Raw genomic sequence first — 24,149 nt, 5'->3', positions numbered from 1 at the left:
TTCGGTGATTTTTATAGGGAAATGTTGATTGAACATTTAATTCCCCACATTAGAATTAATCTTTTCAGAAGGTGACGCTTTCGTGACACGATCCTCCGTTTTCGAACCTTTCACCGCGCAGAATTGCGAATTGAAGAACAGGATGAAAAAGAGCGTTTTGCAGGGGGTCAATTAGTCGGTCGCGTCGGATAACGCGCGATACCGGCTCGTAAAGCGTCGTTCGCCGGAGTTCAAAGCGCGCAATTAAGAAACGCGCGGCGACGTTACGCTGATCGATCTTAATAGCGCGTCCGACGATATTAATACGGCCGGTGATATAATTGCCGCGTAACTCCGCGCTCGCGCCAATTAAGCGGAGCCCGAATCCGCGTGTGTCGGAACTGTCCGGTCGATTGGTCAAAGAAACGCTGCTGGCTGCTCGCCCCTAAAAATAATTTCGTTTGAGCGGAAAGTGGTGCAACGTTGTCGTGTGCGGCCGGTGAACGGAAGTGTTGTTTCGCTGGCCTGCCGCGGCTGCCTCGAGCGGACTTCCCGGGGAAAATTCGATCGAAAGTCGATCGAAAGTCGACTGCGCTAGTGAAAGATATTCTTGCCTCGGTGATTTTTGTTTTTGGTTGTTCGTTTATTGATTTGTTCGATAGAAAGAGCCGCTGCGCTGCGTTATAGAAAGAATGGAATGAGTCGCGTCGATTGTAGCTCAACAATATTGATGTATTGATCTCTTGATGCAGATGGATGTAATAGAAATACGCTAATCTAAACAGTTTGAATCTTGAGGATTTATGATTCTTAATATATCGCGATCATTGCTAGACACGATATAATATATTGAATAAATTTTAACGAAGTTGCAACTTTCTATGAAACTGATATCGATAATGCTTATCAACGTGCTACATGCAACGTTATCAATGTGAAAGCAAGAAGCATTCTTGCATGAATCCTTTTCTCCCAGAAGTTAAGATTTTTCTTTTACCAGTCGCGTTCCTTTTATTGTAATTTTCTTTCCATAGGAAACTTCGTACCGGTACCTCGTGGAATTGTAACGGAATATTCGATTTCACGGTTCGTTTTTATCTCTGATCCACAGAATTTCATTAAAATCGACGCGTAAACATTCTCGATGTTCCCTCGTTAGATGGGCGGGTACAGTATAAAACTGGGAAACTAATTGCCCGGTACAAACGATTCGTTAAATTCGTTTGCGCGGCGATAAAAAGATGGCGCGTTTATTCCCCTGGAAGGTGAAACCTGCCGCACGGTGTCATCGTGACATGGGGCCAACATGATGCGGGTCAGTTTCCCAATCTCGCGATGATCGCCGGGAGAAAGTTCCATTATGTGTACTAATTTCCGTCATACTCTACTTTGACGCGATACGAGCGTTTATTTACGATCAATGCGCGAGAGCGCGGTAATGCAAGTAAACTGCCGCTGCCCCCGCCGCATAATAAACAAACAAGAAAAACGAGCGATCGCTGAAAGGTGAAATCGAACACGAATGACGAGAGCTGAGTAATCCCGTCACGGATTAACGCACGTGTCGCTCCTCGCCGTTTCTGCGACCCCATAATTGTCTGCGCTGACCATAGTAAATAAATAAATAGCCCGAGAAAGCGCGGACCGTCCGACGAGAGGAGGAAGAGAGGGATCGACACGTTTAACCTTTTGCACCTCGAAAGTTTTTCCTCTTTAGAGCCGCTCCAACGCGATGCTTTCTCGATGACACGTTCGACAACTAATGTATGACAAGCTATTAACCCTTTGCGGATGAACATCAATGCTTCATTTAGACTTCCAGCGTAAATATCTGAAATGCAAACTAATGAAGTATTAATATGTTTCCTTCCTCTACTATTAAACAGCAGTTAATTTCAATTTCCTTCCACGTATAACCCAATTTCCAATGGAAGGAACTTCTTAATGCAAAAACTCAATCGGAAATTTAAATTTTGCTTTCAATTCCCTTTAAAAATCACCTCTTCAAAATTACGTATTCTCACCCTCATTTCCTTTCTGACTTCATGCAATTAAATCGAAAAATCTCGAGCATTCAATCCTACGTCTTCAGTTAGAATGAAATATTATTTTCCCAGTATCAATTATTAACCATATCGTATCTCGTCGAAGAATATTGAACATTTCTAGTGGAAAACTTTCGAGTGCAAAGGGTTAAGGGTTCCAAAGAAACCACTTGATTTGCTTTGCAAAGTTACAAAGTCTTATATATAATATTAAGCTTTGTACGATGCATCAATATATGGAACATTCAAATAAAATAACTTTCCTTCTTAATTTATGTATGTTTCCTCGTTAACTAGTTTCAAAGAACATCGTCAGTATCTCATCGAAGAATACTGAATATTTCTAGTGGAAAACTTTCTAGTGCAAAGGGTTAAGAGTTCCAAAGGGAGGCGAGCTCGAAAAATCCTCGCCCTCGAACGGATTCCCGCGAATCCCCGTCGCGTGACGTTCTCGCCGACGAGAAGGAGACCTTCGTAAGGCCGTGCACGCTTCTTCGGGGTAACGAACGGCTCCTCGGAAGTTCCGGCGTCGTTCACCGGCGCCGGTGACCTTGCCGAGCGCGTTCCTGCTCGAAGAAGGTGTCCGCCGCGAGCGTTTCCTTCCTCCGGCGAAATAAAACGGCTCTCGGAGCAGGGACGAGAAAGCCGGTCACGCCGCGCTGGCCATGGAGTACGAACACTCTCTAATGAGCCTCTGTTACGGCTGCGGGCTCCTCCAGCTCATTTTCGTTCCGCGAGCGATTCATTAGCCGCGGCCGCGGGACACGACGCGTCGCCGGACCCATACGCGACTCGTTCCGCGGTTCGAGCATTCCCGATCGGACCACGCGATCGGGAATCCTCTCTCTTTCCGCGGGACTCCGCGGAAACCGGCGGGATTCACGGAACCGTGAAAGCCACCGCTCTTTAAATAACGGTTGCTCGTTCCCTGCCTGCGCGATCCTTCCTCGAACGATCTTTTCGCGGCCCGAATTCGTTGGAATCGACATTTCTTTTATTGTGGATACATTAACGTTACAACTTCGAATTCGTGGTCGGTAAAGGAATTAGGCAACGAGATCGAAGAACATTGAAATCCTGTTAATTAACGGTCAGCGACGACTGGAGCACTTAGATTGCTTGGAAACGATTGCGAGGAAAACTAGTGTGTCAGTGAAGTATCTAGTTACGTTTGAAATACTAGTACCAATTAGAAACCATATCAAATCGTTAACAAGAAATTCTAATACCTGCGTCGAATGCTACACGAAACTGTTGAAATTCTGACCAATGAGTTGATAAGGAAATATTTGGTTTCCGTCATCGAATATTCTGTTTACACGTCATCTGAGAATATTCCGAATATCGGAGGACCGATGCGAGTATCTTAAGTTAACCGAATTTCTCGTGCACCGTTCGATTAACGTTTCCTTCGGCGAACGAGATTAATTCGTTCCGCGATCGGTTTCGTTTGAGCGCGTCAAAGGGGACAGAGCGAAGTTGCTCGAAATTCGCGTGCCGTAATGCACGCTCGACCGGTTTTCCAAGACGACCTCGCATACTTCACCGGAGAAACCCACGGCGACGCGGCCCGCGATTTGCATGCCGCTCGGAGGCGGCGGCGTTCGCCGAGCCTCGATTTCCCGCGAACCGCCATTTTTCTTCTTCCTTTTCCACCTCGCTGGTGCCGGCGTCGAGAGGATCGCCGATCGTCTCGGGATTAATCGAGTGTCACGGTACGTTTCAGTTCCCGAGGGGTGACTCGCTTTCCAGCGGAACTGATAACGCTCGTTTGTCGCGTAGATTTTCTCCCGGAGGCTTTTCAGAGCGTAGATTTCGGGCTTTTATCTCTGCAGAGTGGGAATGTTTGGAACTTAGCTTTATTTATCGTCTGTTCTTAAATTACATTTTCGTAGTTAATCTTTCGAATAGAATGGAACTTAACAAATATAAACGTCGATTCTTGCGAGTACAAATTATTTTTCTGTTATTGATTGCAATTCAGAATATAAAGATGTAGAGGAAGCAATTATTTCGCAATTATTGATATCTTCAAGGCATCGAATATTCGAAATGATGTCGAAAATTATTTTCACTTGAATATTAGAATGAATGTCTAAAATACTATAGTGTTAATGAGTGACTAATAAAATAGTTCTGCACTGCAAGGAGTTAATCGAGCCAACAGTCGCTCGTTTCTCGAATGTGTTACCGTGTTCGAGACGGTTCGAGTGCTCCACTGTTCAAAATTCAGCAACTCGTTCGACTTCGTCCGATGATTTATTCGAGACTCGCGGCAGAAACGTATTCCGAAAGAACCGTGCCTTACATTATACTTTCTAAACTAATTACTTTAATTGATACGCCTCTCCGGAGTTTCCGTTCCCAGTAATCGCGACCTCATCGTTAATGCTCCGCCGCGAGTCGTGCTCCTCTCCCGAACATCTCCGTTCCAAGGTTCGGCGTATATTTCCGAAATGTTCGAACATTTGTACACGGTAACATATGTATCTCCCGTCACGACCGATTAAATGTCAACTCAGTTTAATAGTCCACGCCAAAGAAATAATATTTTCTACGGTCGATTGGCCAAATTCCAGTTCCGACGGGGCGTTCGCCAGCGAAAAGTCGTCGCTAACGGAACCCGAGAAATCCCGGTGACATTTGGCGACCGGTAGACGCCATGGCTAAATGATCCCGCGATTCATTTGAACGCCGACCAATTTCTACGGCGACTCGATCTCGGAAACAGCGTTCGACTCTTAACAATCCACTAAATTTTTCTACCGTGACCAACTAGTAGAAAATTATTCAAATGCAACAAAATTGTCGTTTCAATAAAATTTGGACGATAAACCAAGAAGTCTATATTAAACACAACAATACAGCGATGAAATACCCAAACCTGTTCTGCGAACAGAAATTTGGAAACACGTCCTACTATCCGGTTAAGAGAACGGTGATTTGAAAAATCGATGAACGCGTAGCAAATTAATCGTTCAGAAAATGTAAAATATGCTCTCTCTCTTTCGTCTGTTTCCTGTCTCGTCCAGCATCCCGAGAAGAAAGTAATTATTTACCATCTGTTATGGTTTCACAGAGAAGGCGATATCGCGACAGATGCTTGATCGGATGGAATTTCTCCGGCGATCGGTAGCCGGATACAACGGCGTGCCTAATCGGAATCTCCTGGTCGATCTCGCTCGTCTCATTAACATGAATGCAATCGATCAGCCGGCGAGTCGGGGACGGTCGTTAACACACTTCGATTCGATGTTTTATCGCGCGAACGCGCGTCGCCGCGCGCCCGTAATAAACTCCGACAAAGAGATTAAGGAGGATAATTGGATGCAAATCACTCGGCGGAGTGCGTACAGTTGCTTTTACGTTTAAGAATGTTACGCGCCGGGCTCAACCCCCCCGGGGGAGCCTGATTTACATTTACATTACATTTATTTTTCCGTCGCGCGCATTAGATATCGCGCGTCCACCGGCTCTGGAATGCCCGGGACATTTCTCCGGTTTTTTACGCGTTCCCGCGTTCTCGCCGTCGTCTTCGTTTTTGCCTGTCGCGAGTGTTCCTCCTCGTTGCTTTCCACGCGCGAAACGCTACCGTTAAATAAATAACTAGTTCCGCGAGTTCGCCGCGAGAAGCTCAACCCTTTGCACTCGAGCGGCTCGCGCAGGAAATATTCAGCGTTCCCTGATGAGATGCAAATGGTTCTTTTCGAGACTAACGCGTAGAGGAATTACATGTTAATTGAGGAACTGAGATACTTCAGTTCGGCGTTCCGCGTGTTGATTTATCGGAGATTCGTGTGTCGCGAGGTTTAATATTGAATATCGCGGTTTATAATTTACCGCGTTAAATGAGCTGCCCGCCGAGAGTTGTCCCTCGAGTGCGAACGGTCTGTATAATGCATCGATATAGGAAATATTGAAATGGAACAGCTTCGTTTCGTAATTTATGTATGGCTTCTCGGTAGTTAGTTAAAATAAGTGTCGCCGGTATCTCATCAGGAAACATGGAATATTTCTAATGAAGAATTTTTCTGCCGCGAACCGTTAATTGACCGTTCATGCGTGCAGCTTCATTAAAGTTCTCGGCTTCTTGTTGTCGACCTCGCGTCGAACGCGTTAATCAGGCCCGAATCTGCGTTTCGACATTTCGCACCGAAACCGGAATACCGCCCTCTTCCGGCCCGGATTCGGCCAACTGAACATTTTCGCGGTAATTAAGACTGTCTCAGAGATTTACGAACTTGTTCCGAAACTCGTTAAAAGCCACACTCGGGAATTTCACCCGTCGAACTTACGCTCTGTTAAGCTAATCTCGATCTATTATGGAAAATTAACGAAACGCGGACTCCGTCGCGTCGTGGCAAAATTGAATCGAACACCGGAAGTCGGACGCAGCACAGCTGAACGCAATGGCAGTCGAACGACAGTCGAAATTCGCTATTTTCGTCGTCTGACGGTTGAGAGATCGACTGTCATTGGCTCCGATCGGAGTAATTTAGTCAAACTGAAAATATCATTAGTCAATCTGTTAAACTTACACATTCTTCTTTTTCCACTTTTTATCCAAAGTGTAATGCTTTCTATAATATTCATTAAGAAAACCATCTTCATATTTAATTCTACTCTTAATTATACTCGACACTTCAACTCGCATAAAAATCCTCAGTCTAATTACAAACTGTAATTGATTGTCTGCCAATGCTATTCTTGATCTACCGTAAACTACATTTCATTGTTTATTATTAATTCAGTTTGTCGTTGATCATTCTGTGGATGAAAACAATAATCCCGCGCATTCGACGCGCAGTCTCCAGGGAAAGATTCGCGTGATCCGTTGCGAAACTGTTGAATAATCGGAGTATCGTTCGCCGAATCGATTCCCGACGGTGTTACGATCGGCGATCGTTTTCTGGGCCAGTAGGAAGACATTCCGTCACTTTCCAATTTCTCGCTCACCTTGCTCGAACGGCTCTAGGATACCACGGACGAGCTCTTCCGCCGTTTACCGGAACGGAGATCGTTCGAACGGGAATGCGAACGTATCCCGTCACTTTCGAAGTGAGCCGCGCTCGCGATCGCACGCCGGTTTACGCTGTAAACTTTGTCGATTTCCGAGGAGCACCGCGGAAAGAGAGAGGATTCGCGACACGGTTCCAATTGGGAACGGATCCAACGATCTTGAAGATTAATCGCGCGACCCGTGTGTATCGTAACTCAGACTCGCTTGTCCTTTTGATAAATAGACGGATCAACGATTTTTCCCAGATTCAAAGAATGTACGCAATATTTTGCTTGTGTCAAGAATATTTCATTTCGCTGATCATAAATTGGGTAAACTTCCGCAAATTTTCACTGGAAATACTCAATATTTCCTAATGAGCTGCAGATGAGATTCTCCAAAATTGATTTGGCAAGAGGTCGCGCGTACATTGGGGAAGGAAACTATTTTCTTTGAATATTTCATATTAATGCATTATACAGAGTTGAATATTAAACCTCAAACCTTACAATTTAGCTGTGTCATATTAATTATTGGTGACTGAGAGGCGTTTCCGGAGTGCAGAGGGTTAAAATTGTGAATATTCGGAGGATACCCTCGTCTGGACTGTTTCGAGAAGTTCATTAGTCTGACAGAGGGAATGTTTCGCTAGAAGCGAACGTTCTGTTTGCCGATGGAACATTTTATTTGCTTTAGCCGTGGTTTATTATACCAATGAAACGAATTACATGTTTGCGTCTGCTGATAGATCACGATCTAAACGCGAGATCCGAGATTACTCGGGTTATCTCGTCGCTTCCTTGCTTTGATCCGTTGTCGGAGATACGCGGGGCGTAGCTATCTGATTTTTAGCGCACGAACTTAATATCTACTATCAACAACGTTATCGCGGATTATTACAAAGACAAAGGGATGATAATTGTTTTATAGAGATAGCTCCGAGAAGTTCCATTGTCCCGGTATTTGCCGTGAAGATTAACGAGGAGACTTGTAATAACGTGGCGATAAAATGACGTTCCAAAAATGAAAGTTAAATCACTTGAACTTTACGATTGCCGATTTCTTAATGACGGTGCAGATTATTAAATGAGTCATTGGCCAAATCGGTCAAAGAAAACCGCTTGAAACATCCTTGAAGTGATACTCATTATCGTCGTAATTTTCCCGCGGAATTCCTGTTATTTCGTACTGAAATCAATAACAAGGAAATTCATTTTGAATACAAGTTCAGACAAATCTGAAAAGATTCAGAATTCAGTTTACTTCAATTTACCCACTCGTGACCAATTACACACCAGTGAAGTAAAAATGAAAGTACAAAGAAACTCGTACTAATTTCAGGCTAAGATCTCGAAGTGAATTCCGATAAGAGAACGAACATCTTTATCGATTTACGTTGCAAATTTGCGAACGACCTTTGTCGTAAACTTCCTTCGGTTTATAATGAAAATTTCAAGGAATCTTTTAGTCGTTAAGGAGTCCGTTTTAAACGAAATCCTGCCCCCGGACGGGTTAATTGATTCACCGTGAAAGTGCACAGAATATCGGTGCAGCAGCGCAGCGAACGATCGTCGCCGACGATCCTGCCGCAACAATGTTCTTTATTCGGCTTCCGGTTACTCTCATTATATCAGCGAGTCGTTTCGGCTGGAAGGCCGGGGGAAAAAACGAAGATAAAAGAAGTGAAACGAAGTGACGAGGAGGAGAGTGATTACACGCTCGCCGGGGCCTCGGCGCGCTCACAATAGCCGCGCAGCGGTTCTTTCAACGATGTTGACTTTACGGTGAACTTTCCTTAAGTCGCAATTAGTAGACACCGGGTCGTGTGATTACACTCGGGTAATTCTTCCGCTTCCAGTACCATTTGATCGTTCTATTGGGAGACACAGAGAGACAGAGAGGGAGAGGGGGGGAAGAAAGAGTGCGGCGACGAGTTAATTATACATTCGCCGGCCGTGCACGGTAAATCATAACGCGATGCAGATGTTTAAGTCCGACTAGACTATAAATACTCAATTACCTGTGCGAAATCGTGCGTCGATGCGGCCTTTCGCAGTCCGGTTTTTTAGGAACCTCTTATCCGCAGTGTGCCCTTTCTCTTCGAAATATCGGACTTTAACGCGGGGTTCACGAACACTTGTACACTTTATTCCATTGTTCCTGGAAAACTAGTTGCTTCGTTTACCGAGTAACAAGTAAATGTTGCGTTGAGAACTCTGGATGGTTCTCGAAGATTAGATTGTTAGTCTCGACTCTCCTTTGCTGTCTAAAATCGGAAGCTACAGACGAATAATCGAAGAACCGGAGTAACTAGAGACCTGATATGTGTTCATATGATTACAACAATAGATAAGTGGTGTGACGAGGAACGAACGGTTACGTCGAAAATTCGATCGCGCTGTGGGAACGGGCTCGAAGGTTACTTAATTCCGGCGAAAAGTAAAAGTCGCCGTTAAACGCCGGCACCGATAACGCGCGGTCGTTAATGAGTTTATTGGTGAACCGGCGAACCAACCACACCTGTGGGACTGGGCCCATTCAAGACTCTTCCTTTATTAGAGGATTTATGTACGCGCATTCATTTACTGTCCCGACCTTGGGGAAGGTGATTATTACACATCATTAATCTTCACGCCCGTAACGTTATCTGCGCTCTCGTAAACTTTACGGTACGGCGTGTCTGGATTTTATTGCGAGGCTCGCCTTTTTACGCACACTTATCTCGCTAATTAAACTGTACGAAGTCTCGCCTATCTTAGATGTGTTACATACCGAAATCAGACCGTCCTTTCTTGCTGGTATTGGTTCCAGTGTTCCGCGCCTATAACAGTTCCCACAACCCCAATCCTGGATAAACACCCGAGCATCGACGTTAACATTGCACGAACATTTTCAACTGAATAGTGTAAACACGAACGCCGATCGCTCTTAACTCCTTCGTTGAAACCTACACTGTTTTACTGCCAGCAATGGCTGATCTAATATTCCTATACACACCTTCGCTTCGAACCTATTTTTATCAGGAAAATATATTACCACGTTTTATTTGAAACGAATGTTACAATCGGTGCATTAAATAACAGTCCTTTGTTGGACAAGCGCGCATTTCGTAGGAAAATGAGGTCCGACCGGGTTCGATGGAGATTGGTTATCTTATCAGTAAAGCAGGCTGTTACGTCGACTTCGCATCCACACGAGAATAAAACGGAATCCAACGTGTGGATGTTTTACTTTCTTCGCGCCGATCGGATCGTTGAACTCGTAAAACGTTGAAAATTATTGTTCAGTTTCTTTTCGCGTCGATGTACCCGATGAAAAGCTAGGAGTTGGTCGATTCGTATCTCGCGATTCGTTAAGGAGAACGGCGGCCCGACGGACGCGGAGACGAGGAAATTAAAGAACGAGCGATTAAAGGACGCGGATCCAGGCTGCAATTATGATTCGGATCCGAGCGTAATTACGAAAGCGAAGACACAAGCCGTATAATCTTTCAGCGAGCCCCGTGACGTTTAGAGGCGTAAACTGATTAGAAATCTGCGGAGGATGGGATCGTAATTATCCCTGAATTTCGAGATGGTAATTGATAAATTCGATGTTACAGTTGTGTAAACGCGGGTGCGGATTTCTGCTCGGGTTTTCTTGCCGGATCGAGACGAGAGGGGAGGGAAGAGAGGAAGCCGGACGTTCCGCGGGGAGAGAAACTTTTCGCGAAAAGCGATCGGAAAAATATTAATATAGAAACTACTCTCGCGGTGAAAGTGCGCGGGCAGAGGCGAGAAAGAAACTTATCGCGACTTCTCGGTGCATATCTGGTCGCCCAGAGAAATCCTCGCCGCGAGCCGCGCGCGTCGTCTCGTCTCCTTTGATTCGCCTCGCGGCGGATACCCGGCAATTGAATCATCCATTCGCCGACGCGATTCAATCTACGAAACGGCGAGTAGAATAACTCGATGGAATCTCGTACGTAAACAATCAATCAAGTGTTTCAGTTGCAAAATGTGAAGAAGTCGAATATCTCGCGACGACCTGGAACTCGGAACCGAAGTCGAGTGATTTAATGAAATTGTCGAAACGTTCACATTGAACGGTGGCCTCGCATTATCGCGTTGTTAAAACCGGAATGAAACTAAGAATCGTATTCCTTTGATTTTTCGATGAATTGATAATTTCGAAAGATGTTGGAACGTGCATTTGAAACGTATACTTGAATTGCGATACAGCGATGTAATTACTGACGGTTAACCTTTCAGCGGTTGATTTCGATCGGCGTTCAATGTTTATAGATTGAATTGCCCGAACGTTTTAGCGTTAAAGTCACGGAAACATTCGAAAAATGGAGTTAACCACTTCGAACGACTCGACTCGACACGCGTAAATCTCGAGCGACGCTTGAACTTTCGCCGAGCGAGTCCCACCGGGGGCAGAAAAAAAACTCTGAACTTGTGAAGCCTTACAAGGCACGGCCTTCGAGGCACGCTCTTAATTGGTAAATCGTTCCGAATAGAATGCCGGCTTTCCACGGACGGAGCCGAGGCGACTCTCGCGGACAATTTTCCGCGACCGTTTCGTTGTTGCTCCAGGGAAGTTTTATATCTCACTTCTCGAGCAGACGGTAGAAATTTCTTAATTACTAGGTCGTAACATAAATACCCTGGAACACGTTCAACGCTCTTCTCGTATTATTGGCTTAGCAATGAACCAGTGAAATAATAACGCCGCGTTTAAATCGACTATTAAATCGAATTTATTAGGTGCAGAAATAAGTGCGGTTTTTTGTTTCAAATAAATTCACCATTTATTCGTAAGTAACACCACAAAACTGCCTATTCTAGAAACATTCGCCGTTAATTTCGACGATATACCTTCAACACCTTAAACGATTAAAATGGATTTCTAAATAATTTCTAAATCAAATCTATACAATAATCACTTAATCCTTTCGCATTCGACCGAAATATTCTTCTGTTATCAACAATCATACTCTACAGCAAACATAGGTACAGAAAATGTCTAGAATTCTCTCCTCGAATAAATTGTTGACAAAGTATCCCTGTCGCGATTGAAAAATAAATCGCAAGGGGTTAACGACTCGTGGATCGTAAATTAATCACTTTTCTCCACGGTTGTAAACGACGCCTCAAAAGTGCTCGCTTTGCAACAATATTATTAGTTTCGTGCCTCGATCTTGACGCGCGAGTGGCCGCCGAGCAAATAAATCGAGCACTTTTCGGAAATAATCGAGAGAGTGGAAAAAGCGACGCGCAGAAGTACATTGCGGGCGCAGCGAATCTCTCGTTAAACGAAGAAGTGGTCGGCCGTCCTCTCAATTGACTTTCGTTGGAGCCCCGTGGCACGGTTCGCTGCGTGAACTTTGAACCAGCAAAGGTCCCCTCCGGGCTCACGGTATTTTTAATTGGTGCGTGGACTTTAATTATGCCGCGAACCCTCCCCCGGAAGCGCGCGAGCACCCCGAGCTTCTTCGTTATTCCGGGCCGGTGTTTGCACGGGCTCTCCGCGCGAGTCAGACGATTCGTTACCCGCTCGGAAACGAGCTTCCGATTCGAGGGAACGAACAGTGAACTTGACTCTTTCGGGATCAACGATTCTCGGGGAACGCTCGGCGGAGCTTGAAGGATCTCCGCAACTCGACGTGCGGGCAAAAGAAACTTTAACGTTTCAGCTGCACGCAATGGGTTTTTACGGCGAAAGAAATTTTCTTTTGAAAATAGAATGCCAAGATAAATAATAGAAGCGAGGAACGGCGGAAAATTTAACGTTTCAATCGAGTAGCGGCTGTTCACTGAAAAAAAACCTTTCGAACATAGAATACTATCTAAAGAAATAACACGAAAAGTGGAGGAAAACTGAACGTTCCGGTTGAACGCAATGGATTTTTACCGCGAAAGAAATTTTCTTTTGAAAATAGAACGCCAAGAGAGATAATAAAAGCAAGGAACGACGGAAAATTTAACGTTTCAATCGAGTAGTGGCTATTCGCTGAAAAAAGGAACCTCTGAACATAGAATACTATCTAATGACACTGGGAAAAGTGGAGAAAAACTGAACGTTCCAGTTGAACGCAATGGATTTTCCCTATGAAAGGAACATTCTCTTGGAATGGAACATTGTATAAAGAAATAACATTAGACAAATATACCGAGTAATACGAATAATAGTAACAATCTGTAACCGAACGATGACAGATCAAAGGACTTTTCCGCGTGCCGCCAGCTCCATCTCGCTTCCGTCACCTTTGCTCTTCTCTTCTCAGGCTGGCCGGCCGTTTCCGGGAAACGAGCCGACTCCGTCGCGTGACCGACGCCCACGGCCGCGAATTATTTTTCATTCAGCCCGATAATTGGTACGATTAAGGCGTCGTCGCAGAAATAGCTACCGCTATATCGGTCATTTCTCATCCGCGGCCACTTCGGTGCCGCGGTTACAAATAGACGTGGCTGACCTTTGCTGGTCCCTGCTCGCTTTACAGGCCACCGCTTTGAATAAAGCGGCGCGCGCTCGTAAAGCGCACTGTGTTTACCCTTTAATTGGCTCGTCGACCTTAATTGCTTCGCGGAGATTTATAATTCCATTCTTATCTGGCTGCGGGGATGCCCGGCGACGATCTCCTCGCGGCTCTTATTGAATCCGGCGAGCAATTAGCGCGGCGAGCGCGAACTCCTTTCGCTCTTTTTCCACCGGTGGCTCGGCTGGCACGAGGAAACATCGGGTCCGGCTCCTTTCCGCTCTTCCCCGACGAAGCTGTCGCGTTAATGGGGGTCGGTCTCGTTCGCCTCTTTTCCGGGCAGCGCAGCTTCGCCGATCCGCCCGGAGCTTTCGAGATCTGCTGCTCCGCCGCGCCCTAATTGCCCCGTCAATTCCCATTTCTGGGTTAGATTCCCCGTCGTCGAGCATTCAGATTTGATCGACGGATTGCTGGCCTCGCTCTGCTCGAGCCTTCACGGTTTCTTCGCCGGCCGATCCTGTTAGTTCGCGTTATTCTTCCTTCGGCCATTAAGAATCATTTATTCGCTCATTTAGATCTTACGGGGCACTCTTTAGAATACAATGGAGGTTCGAAGGAAGCAACGTAATTAAAAGATGGACGTGGGGATAGCAAAGAGAGATTATAAACATGTTCGTTCTGGAAGAAGCAATTTAGACTCTGAAGCGTCACGATCGAGTCGGTCAAGAGCCAATGCGGTTAAGCGGATTTTTCGATGTTTCTGACTTTTGTACATTTTCAACGCTTCTTCGTTTGTTCTAGGTTAGAAAGCCTTTCATTTTATAGCTTTTGAATACGTTGAATCATTTCAGAAGCCAGATCGTTCTCTCAGTTTATCATTCTTGGACAATTCACTTCCGAGCGACTTAATCGATAGAAAAATATTTCATTTAGACTCGATGGAATCGACATTCACATTCGTTAAATTCCATTTGTATCCTTCGCGACTTAAGGAAGTTCAGCTCGTTATACGTGGAATTCGCCGGTTTACGGAAATGATTAGAACACAAGATTCATCGATCAGCGTGCGTTCGAGACCGAATTTCGAGGGAACTGTCTCCCGAGAGTGTGTTACGGCCTGCGATCGCTCTCCGCGCGAATAATCAGCATCGGCGTTGCTTTCTCCGCGCGTACGCTAACAATGAGTCGAAAGAGGCGAGCAAGCAAGGACGCGTCCACGCAGTCGCAGACGGTGAGAATTATTGAAATGAGCCGGCGTTGCGGCGGCTAATTATTTCGGCGTCCTCGTCGACGGCGTCGACGTCGACTTTCGCGGTGCTCGAAAGACAGTTTCGGGCTCGCAACGCTTGCTTTCAGCCGCCGGGTGAAAACTACTTGGCATAGTTTCGTCGTTAGCAAAAAGGCGACGGCGATATTTCGAGGCCCCCGCTTTCAGAGCGAACACAAAGGTGTCTCGTAATTAACGTCTTCCGACGCAGGGATCTCCGCTCGGCGGAACCCGTCCGCGTGAAACTCCGTGAAATATCCGTTTCGGTGAAACCACGTCCCGTGGGAAATTGAAAATATTTTACGGCTGTTTGTTTACACCGGCGACTCGCGGCTCGCCGGCTGTTTGGAAATTGAATTCGCGCTTTTAACGGGGACACCGACTCGGTTTCCGGCGGCGTTCGTCGGCGAAACGTCGGCGCGTTTCTCTTGGCGATTCTCAATCGGTTCGATTGATTTTTTTATTGCTTTTCCGTGGATTCAATGAACCGCGTTTGAGTCTGTTACCTTTGACTCTTGGATTACCGCGATTGCATTGGTGCGGATTGGATTAGAAGGGAAATTTTCATAGACGAACCTTGGAGTTCTTGTAAAGAAGTTTCAAATTTCAAGCTTCGAACATCAAGTTCTGACAAGAATAATTGAATCTGTAAATATTTTCCAAAGAAACAGGAGATAGACGAATGCGCTCGCGATGCCAAATCTCGGATGCTCCGCGTAAATCACGTGGGAACGCGGCTTAAAGCCACCGTTGCGACAGAGGACACCTATCTTCGCCGCGCTCGCCCGGCTGAAATGCATCTTCGGCTTCACAATGTTTGTGAACGGAGAGTGGCGAGAGCAGAAATTGCGGGGAAGTGGCGCGGGTATGTTAACGAAGAGCGAAATGGCTGTACGACGTCAGCGGCCAATGGCATTGTTCCTTCAATTCATATTTCTGCTATCTTCTCCTTAATTACGATTTGCCTTTCACCCCGCGTAATAAATTCAGTCTAATAATAATCCAGAACAAACTCCATCGCCCGGCGATTCCGCTTCTGCGAGCGAAGCATCGACGAAAAACATTGAAAACGAGCGTCGGAGGATTTGTTAGAAATCGAAAATCCCGGAACGCGTTAGATAATAATAGACGGTAACAAAAGCTGCGATAAACAGCTCCAAAAAAGAAAAACCAACGGGGAGAGGAGATCTCGGGAGCTTCGAGTTTCATCGAGCAGAGCTTGAAACTCGATAGCCGGCGTGAATCGATCCGGCCGGCGAATCCATTGGAATTAGAAACATTACGCCTGGTCACGGACAAACAGATGGCAGCGTTTAATTCGATTAAAATTAACTGCCGTATGATTGACAATTGAGACTCGGGACGTTTTCCATTTGATTCGAAAAAGCTCAGTGTCCCCTATCGCGTGAGACCAAATAAAAAACAGCTTCTCCAAAACCACTATTCTTCGATAAATACATTTCTCCTCGAATTATTTTACTAACAATGAAATAAACTTGTCAAGATAGACTCAACATTTATTCGAATTAAGTAGTTTATCAGTTTCCACCGTACCTGTATCATACACAACTCAGTTGCCAAACGTCAAACACGATCAAACGAAATTAAACTGCACCCGAACGAAGCGACGTCGATCCGATGACAGTAAAAACCGAAGAAACTCTTCGATTCGCGACGGGGTTAAGGAAAGAGCGGGTCGAGAGACGAGGTCGCGCGGGACAAAGAGGCGAAGAGAGAGAAACTTTTTCCCGCGGCGCGTGTTACACCGCGACAGGAATTCGAGCGGAATTCGAGCGAGTCCCTCGTTAGCTTCGCTTTCTCCGTTCGTTCGTTTTCTTTCCCCACCCGCGGGCCGTCCTGTCGTTCTTCTTTTTTATTCTCGCGAAACGCTCGATTTGCAAGCTCTCTGTTTACCCGCCGGCTCCGCGGCGCGAATTCGTCATCGTTTGGCCGTGGCCCAACTAAGCCAGCCACTGCCAAGGAATCCTGGCCAGATTCCGCGCGGATATTCTCGACTTTTTAACCCGCGGAATTTCCATCTCGCGACACGGCTCCTCTTCATCCTCGTTTTTCCGTTCCGCGTCCGGCCGTCCTTTTGCATCGTTTTCCCGCGCGGATGCTCGATCAACCCGATTTCCACGCGAATCCTAAATCTCTGGGTAACGGTAAACGCTTCGCGCCGCGATCCGCGTGTCTTGTGGGCATATACGCGCGCGAATAAGAGCTCGCTCGTTACGGAAGCACGGGAATTCGCAAAAGTGCGGGACGACGCGAACACCGGCGTCCCGTTACGCGAGCCGCTCGCCGGCGAATTAAAAATGGATACCGCGGAGACGATTCCCCGTGGCGGTCCGCCTACGCTGGCGAATCGGCTCGCGGCTCGGTTTGTCACTTTGGTTGCCGTATCACTGGAATTCGACGGTGCGAATCAATTTTGTATAGATTAAAGAATGAATTATCTTAACGGTACGCGGAACGAATCGAATGTTGTTAAATCTGCGACATTTGGAGATCAGAGATCGTCCCAGAGAGGTTAAAAAGATTTAGGGAGCAATCGTTTCGATTTTCAATATCCTTAACACTTTGACTGCTTAGTAAATACTCCTCAAAACTTCCATGCAATCGAAACAGTTTTCGTAATAAACCAGAAACTAAGGAGTCAAGATTCTTCGTAACGATTACTCTACTATCTTCCTTATATCTCATACATCCAATGAAACTTAGTTGAAAAACATGAATGTTCAAGATTACGTTAAAAATGGCGTTACCTGTATTCAGGTGAAGTGGCAGTCAGTGTGTTAAACGCGTTGTTTCGATTGTACGAGTGTTAATTCGACAGTCAACGTGCTAACCGAGAAGAGGAAGCGTTCGAACAGGTCAATTTGCTAATTAATCTTCAACGTAGGAATCCTCGCGGCGCACTATCGAGAGGAAGCGTCGTTTATTAATCATAATCTTATTCGTAACTCTACGAATTGCCTCGAACGGTTGCCCAGGGGGACGGAAATATTCATTGCAACTTCCGAAACAGCGAACATCCATGATTTCTTTACGTCGGGCGAGTTGAATACGAAACCTCTGAACCGCGTTGCACGTATAAATACTCCATGGAGAAACGGGCCGCGATGGGACGGACTATTTACGCGAGCGGATCGAAGCGCGGAATGGCCGGCGGTCCTAGCGACAACGCGGATTCATCGCGGCGCATTGTGCGCGCCGACGTTGGTCTTCGATTCAACGCGAAACAAAACGATTCATCGACGGTCCTGAATCGTCGTCGTCCGTTTGAATAGCGCCGCTGGCCTCCCCCCGCGCGCGCGCGCGCGCGTTTCATTAATAACAGTCCTCGCGTCGTGTGAATCGCGACGGCGCTCGAGCTGTGAGAACAACACGGCCGCGGGTGTATCGCGATCGAGATGCCGTGTCTCCCGCGCGTCGTCGTTGAAGGGGAACGCTTAATTACGGGCGTAATCCGCGGCGAGATCGTTTCTTCAGTGGCCGCGGAAACGCTCGGCGCGGTCTGAGAGTCGACGACTCGCTCGTAAATGTTCCTATTCGCAATTATCGGAAAGACAACGGCCGCCTCTCGGAGAAATCGCCGAAGAAATCGATTTGGTAATACGCAAAGTGAATCGTGGATTCGTCGAAGTGTCGATAGATGCATTCTTCGCGGAGATGACTTCGTGCTTTCACTCGAATATCAGTTTTTCTGAGAATAATGGAATAGACTGCAAATTTCTGTGAATCTAGTGTCAAAGAAATAGAAATATTAGCTAGAGACGTGTTCGTGCAGTTTTTTTAAGTATTCCGTTAGACTCTATCTAATAAAATAAATTTTTCATCGGGAATATTCAATATTTTCTAATGAGATACAGACGACATTTTCTCAGATTGAATTAAGAAATCTCACAAGCATCGAGAACTATTTTCTCTCGATATTTCGTACATCGATGCATTATACAAAGTTTAATATTAAGTATCAAAGTTTACAGTTCTGTTGTGTCAAATCATTTGGTGACTTAGCACCAAAGTTTGGAGTGCAAAGGGTCAAGTATATAGGATCGTGGCCGTTTTTGGAACTGAAAAGTTCGTTTTGAAAGCGGTTATCGCGAGCCGTCGGGTTATTGTTAATATAATCCGCCGAAGGCCCGGCGAAACGTCGGTGTAACACTTATGCAGATTTCCTCGTAAGACGCGAAGACACGAGAAAGCGAAATCGCGTCACGAAAACACGATATCTGGCTCGCGTTTCACGCGGCTATCCCCGATCGCCTTATTGATTTTATGGAAACCATCAATTACCCTGACTGACGCTCGTAGATCATCGTAGAGTATCTCGAACCGTTTTCGATTTTGATTTTATTTCCGAGCACGCGCGGTGTACGCGAACTTTCTAATTCCCTTTTCGCGGTATACGAAATGAGTTTCACGCTTTTTTTTTCGAAGATTGTCACCCGGCCACGCGTCCGTTCCACGACGCGCGGTGATCATTATTTTTTCCTGTCGCTAATAGGGACTCACCGACGCGTTGCGAATCATCCTTGTTATTTCATGAACGCTCGGTTTGATTCGACGATTTTAGAAATTGCGCGTTCGTACCGTTGTACGATCCGCGATTCGGTTGCAGGAGTTTCTCGTTTCCTCGGATGGAACTGGTTCGAAAGTTCGATTAGATTCGTGATTTAATGCTAAACGTACTGCAACAATGATCGAAAAAGGAGATCGAAAATTGAAGTTTGTCAATACAGTGAAAGTCGCCGCTTTTCACATTCCATTTCGAAGCCTTCGCGTACATAGACACTCGATCTAAATCCAGTTGTTACGTATTTAGATTGCATTACGAATTTCTATTTATAAACTCGTATGCTAATAAGATACTGGTACTTAATGTTTCGAAATCGAGTATTCGGTTATCGATAACAGTAGTCATTGTATCTTGCTATAAATTCCTAAACGAAACGCCATGGACGTTTCTCAGGAAGATTTTCGCGTGTCTAAGGTTTAAAAGTCCTCCGTGTTCCAACGTCGCGAGCGACGATTAGACTACATTTCAATTCCATAACGGTTTAGCGCGACAACTACGGGGTCCGTTAAAAAAACGCTCAAGTCGGTCGCCGCGCGCGTCAACGGTGAAACACGCAGCGGTCCCGTGTTTGCTCGGCCACCGTGGAAATCGGCGACAAATCGCACTGAACACGTGTCCATTCTTGTTTCCAGGTTACACACAAAGTGACGAGTCAGGTGATGGTGTTGAAGATGAACCAGCTGCCGGCGAACAGGCCGAACATGCTGAAGGAGGTTCAGCTGATGAACAAGCTCAGCCATCCGAATATACTGAGGTAAGTCGAACCGAGGATCCGGTCCACTTTTACGGTAGAGAAACTCGAGATGGCGATCAGAGGAAATCACCTCGGCGCGAGCACGCGCGAGCCGAATTTCCTCGGCCGTCCTCGAGCCATCGTCCGCAGGGGCTGATTAATACTTTCCCCGCGAATGAACATCATCCTCGCTCCCCCAGAAACGGCACGTTGTTCTTGGCAGCGGAACTTTCTATTCTAATGTTCCGTTCTATAATGTTCCATTCTCTGTTCGAATACTCTACGATACTCTGTAACATTCTAATCTAATCGAGCATTTATGAGCTGAAACTACGAAATTACACGAAATACATACGTCGAACCGAATTATAAGTCGATTAAAGTTTCTAAGAAACAAGTTTCTACTGAAAAATTGTAAAAACTCAGCTCGAGTGCAGTGCTAACGCGATCTTCTCTTATCGTTTCTTGTGCCGTCGTTCCTCTCGCACACGCTACGGCGTTCAACAATCATTATTTTCATTTGCCAGGGGAACCTTCATTATTATCGATAATCATCATCCTCGCTCTTCAAATAATGGCACCAAACAAAATTCCATAAACACGATAAACGACGTAAGAACCTTGTCCCACTATACGAGAGTATCGGCCGATTTCCTTTCGTTTTATTCCCCCTGGTAATCTGCAGCGGAGTCGTTCGAACGAATCAAAGGAAAAATAATAAACGGTAACGCGTACGCGCTCCGCCAGCGAACCGCGGGTATCGGAAGTCACGTATCTCATTGGACGGCCACTTTCTTCCGTCGGCTTTTCATTGAAAATCGGAACGGCCGTTGCGTCGTCCGGACACCGCGATGAAAATAGACGGTCGTTCGACAGCGAATGAAAACGCAGTCGGCCTGGGTTATCGGTAATCCGATAGGATCTGGCTAGCGACTCTTCTGCGGCCGCCCATTAGTCGTTTCAATTTTATAGAGTACCCGCGCGAATATTATTGGGTCGCAGAAAATGGAATTGACCGAACCACGGGGATAGCTGAATCGATAGGTTAATATCGCGGAGTAACCGGCGGAACGGTACATTCGGATTCGAGGTTTAGGCTCGCCCGCTTTGCTGCACGGGAAGAACAGGGACACTTAGGCACGGGTACCTCGAGGAAAACATTCATTTTCTCTGGTTATGGTGCCTGCACCGCAGTGGCCGGCGCAACTGCACCACTTTGCGCGTGTCAATGCTTTTCGATTCGCGCTTACGGGAACGATAGCCCGCTGCGTTTGAGAATATTCAACGGATTCAGCTCAGGGAAGTAGAATTTATTACAGTGAATCAGCAGGCGCTTCCAAGTGTTTCATTGCTCAGTACCGTAGGCTTAAAGTAAGTAGTTCCACGTGATTTTACGTTTTGTAGAAGACAATCTCAACGTTTCTCAGTTAATCATTTTATACCTCGAACGATGTTCTTTATACCAAAAACGATGTATAATCAATGAATTGAATCGTATGGCGGATTTCTAGAATCGGAGATTGAAGCTTGAAGAAACATAGGATAGCGGAGGGATTTAAATGTCGCGCGCGTTCAGCGTAACAATGGCCGGTGGCGCACGGAACTGGTTTTGGCGCGAGGGAACGTGTCTCGCGAAAACACGTCGCGTTCGCCACGGTTGACGCAACTGGTCCGGCGGAGCCGGTTGCCAGGCTAATGCCAAAAGAGTTCCGCGGTTTGCGAGTTACGAGTTATGACATAATGGCGTTGCCATCCGCGCTGCGCGGCGGATCTTCCACTAGACCCGCGACCGGTATCTTCGCGTCGCATCCGCGGCGACAACGCATTCCAACGATATAAACGGCTTGGCCCAGATTCGCCGGTGTGTGCGTGTGTTTATCCCGCCGCGCGGTCAGCGGATCTTATTTCTGGCATTTCTCTCGTTGAAGGCTGCGGAAACCGCGGACACCGACGCGCTCCACTGAGTCACGGGGTACACGGGGAAAAGGACCGAATCTATCAACCGGCTATTAACACGATTAACTGTTGCAAGGTAGCTTTCCAACTCGTCGAAATCCCATCGAATCGAAACGATTTCCTTAAGCCCTTGTTCCCTTCGATTTACGCGAACACCTTCGTCCCAAGAATTCGCGAGAAGCAATATTAAACGTTGTTAATTACTTTAACATTAAACGAATTCATTTTTCTGTAAAGTGAGGATTTCCTGTTATAAGGAAATTGGGGCAAGATTAATTCTTGATTCGATGCTCGAGAATAAGACTGCTTTCCGAGAAAATTCAGTAGTTAAGTGGTTAGAGCGCGGTATTCCTCGTACCAAATGAGATCAACACTCGAGGTTTCGAGACTTCCGAGATCCGGAACCTTACAGACCTTCAGATTCGAGTTTCAAGAGTTTGGAATTCAGATTCGGATCGACCTCTGGTAAAACGCACTTCAGTTTCACCTGTTTACAACGCGATAAGCTTGATCGCCGATCGCGTCCGGTGCAGGACCTTTCACGCGACAAACGATTCGATTTCGTAACACTTGGAACGAATCCCCGCGCGCCAGGCGCAGCCGTACCGTTCAAGCGAATATGGATGAATGAAAACGGTCGATACACTCGGTGTGCCGGCCGGTATCGGCGCGGCTGGCGCGATTTACTACGAGCCACGATCGATCCCCCGCCCACGGTCCGCTTTTTCCTTGAATTTCGTCCACCGCGGGCTACGTGCTCGCGATTAAATTCGCTCGCCTCTTCGTCCAAGGCCCCGCTACCTTGAAAGGTTCAATTAGGATGCGCTCGATCCCGCGAATTTGCAGAATCTCGAGTACTCGAGCGCGCGGACGTAAGAAGCTCTAGGATCTCATCGATTCCCTCGGGAGCGCGAGGCTTTTTCGCTAATTAGATGATTTCCCTTAATTAGAAGCTGGCTGCGATTAAAGTGGACGAATATTGAACGATGCTACAAACAAAATGGGGCACTTCTGTTTTATAGTGATTAGTGTCGAGTATTAGTGTTTCCTTAATTTGTACCGACGCGACATTAAGCGATTGCGATTTGTATTTCGATATCCGAATGGACGATTCCGAATGATAATATTTACTTTGATCGGTAATCGTGTTAGTTCTCACGGAATTCGAGCTTACAGGTGTCGCGTTTCAGAACCGCTTGTACACAAGTGTTCTATCCGCGTTTATCTTCCTCGGGCCTACATATGGATACCGGGAATTCGTGAAACCGATACGATAATGTTTATTGTTTGTCCTCGCTTAGGAAGCGAGTATCTTATCTCGCGATTGAAAGAAGCCTCGACGTTGATCCGCGGTTGTTCCGTTTGAAACACCAGCCACGGTTCTGTCGCGATTAAATCGATACCTGTTCTAACTGTTCCTCCGACGAAGAAACGGCACGGACGGGACCGTTAACGTAAATTGCTCCGTTACGGAATAACCGAGAGCGCGAGTACGGAGGAGCAGCTATAGGATTTTTCTTTATCACGGTTGCGTTGGCAGCCAAAATGCTTTCGTTCGATATCTGTTACTTATTGCAATATTCAAGCATAAATCTCTCGTTTTTCAAGCATGTAGCAACGCAGAGATATTCGAGTAATTAAAATCAGTAGTAATCTAGGCAGTAATCTGGACAATTAAAGAATTTTAATCTTTGAAATTAAACCTGTTTACTTTGATTGTTCAAAGTACTTTTTGATTTACAGATGTTTCTATGATTTATTGATGGTTTAGACTCTTTGGTGTCTTTTATAGGTAACTTTAACCCTTTGAACTCTGTAAAGAAACTACCCTACAAGTATTAGATTTTTCACGCATCAAAATTTTGCACTAAGAAGGGAAATAAAGGATCTAAGGAATGTTATAGCATTTTTCATTTTCGCTAGGGATACTATAAAAATTAGTTGCAATTGCAGTTAACTTTATAAAGTAGAAAGGAACGTTAATTAAATGACGAGGAGCATGTAAAGGCGCTGAAAACGGTGACTCCCGAAGGAGTCGAAGGATTCGTAGAAGTTGTACAGTCCAGCAGCCTCTCAATATGTAGCACGCGCGGCCGAATAAAAGGTAAACGATGAATCGAGC

The 24,149-nt window shown here is 46.0% G+C and overlaps 1 protein-coding gene across 7 annotated transcripts in view; it reads left to right on the top strand.

Moving 5' to 3' along the window:
- The window catches only part of cdi (serine/threonine kinase), a 100,490-nt gene that overhangs the window by 55,965 nt on the left and 20,376 nt on the right, over positions 1-24,149 (top strand). For all 7 annotated transcript variants that reach the window (XM_031971141.2, XM_076367650.1, XM_076367651.1 and 4 more), the window contains one exon: positions 19,971-20,092. In XM_031971141.2, coding sequence (XP_031827001.2) covers positions 19,971-20,092 — 122 coding nt within the window. The remainder of the gene's footprint in view (positions 1-19,970; positions 20,093-24,149) is intronic.

This window comes from Nomia melanderi, chromosome 5, assembly GCF_051020985.1.
Source record: "Nomia melanderi isolate GNS246 chromosome 5, iyNomMela1, whole genome shotgun sequence".
Lineage (NCBI taxonomy): Eukaryota > Metazoa > Arthropoda > Insecta > Hymenoptera > Halictidae > Nomia > Nomia melanderi.
The sequence above is the reverse complement of the archived record's forward strand: the minus strand, read 5'-3'. Positions and strand labels throughout refer to the sequence as shown.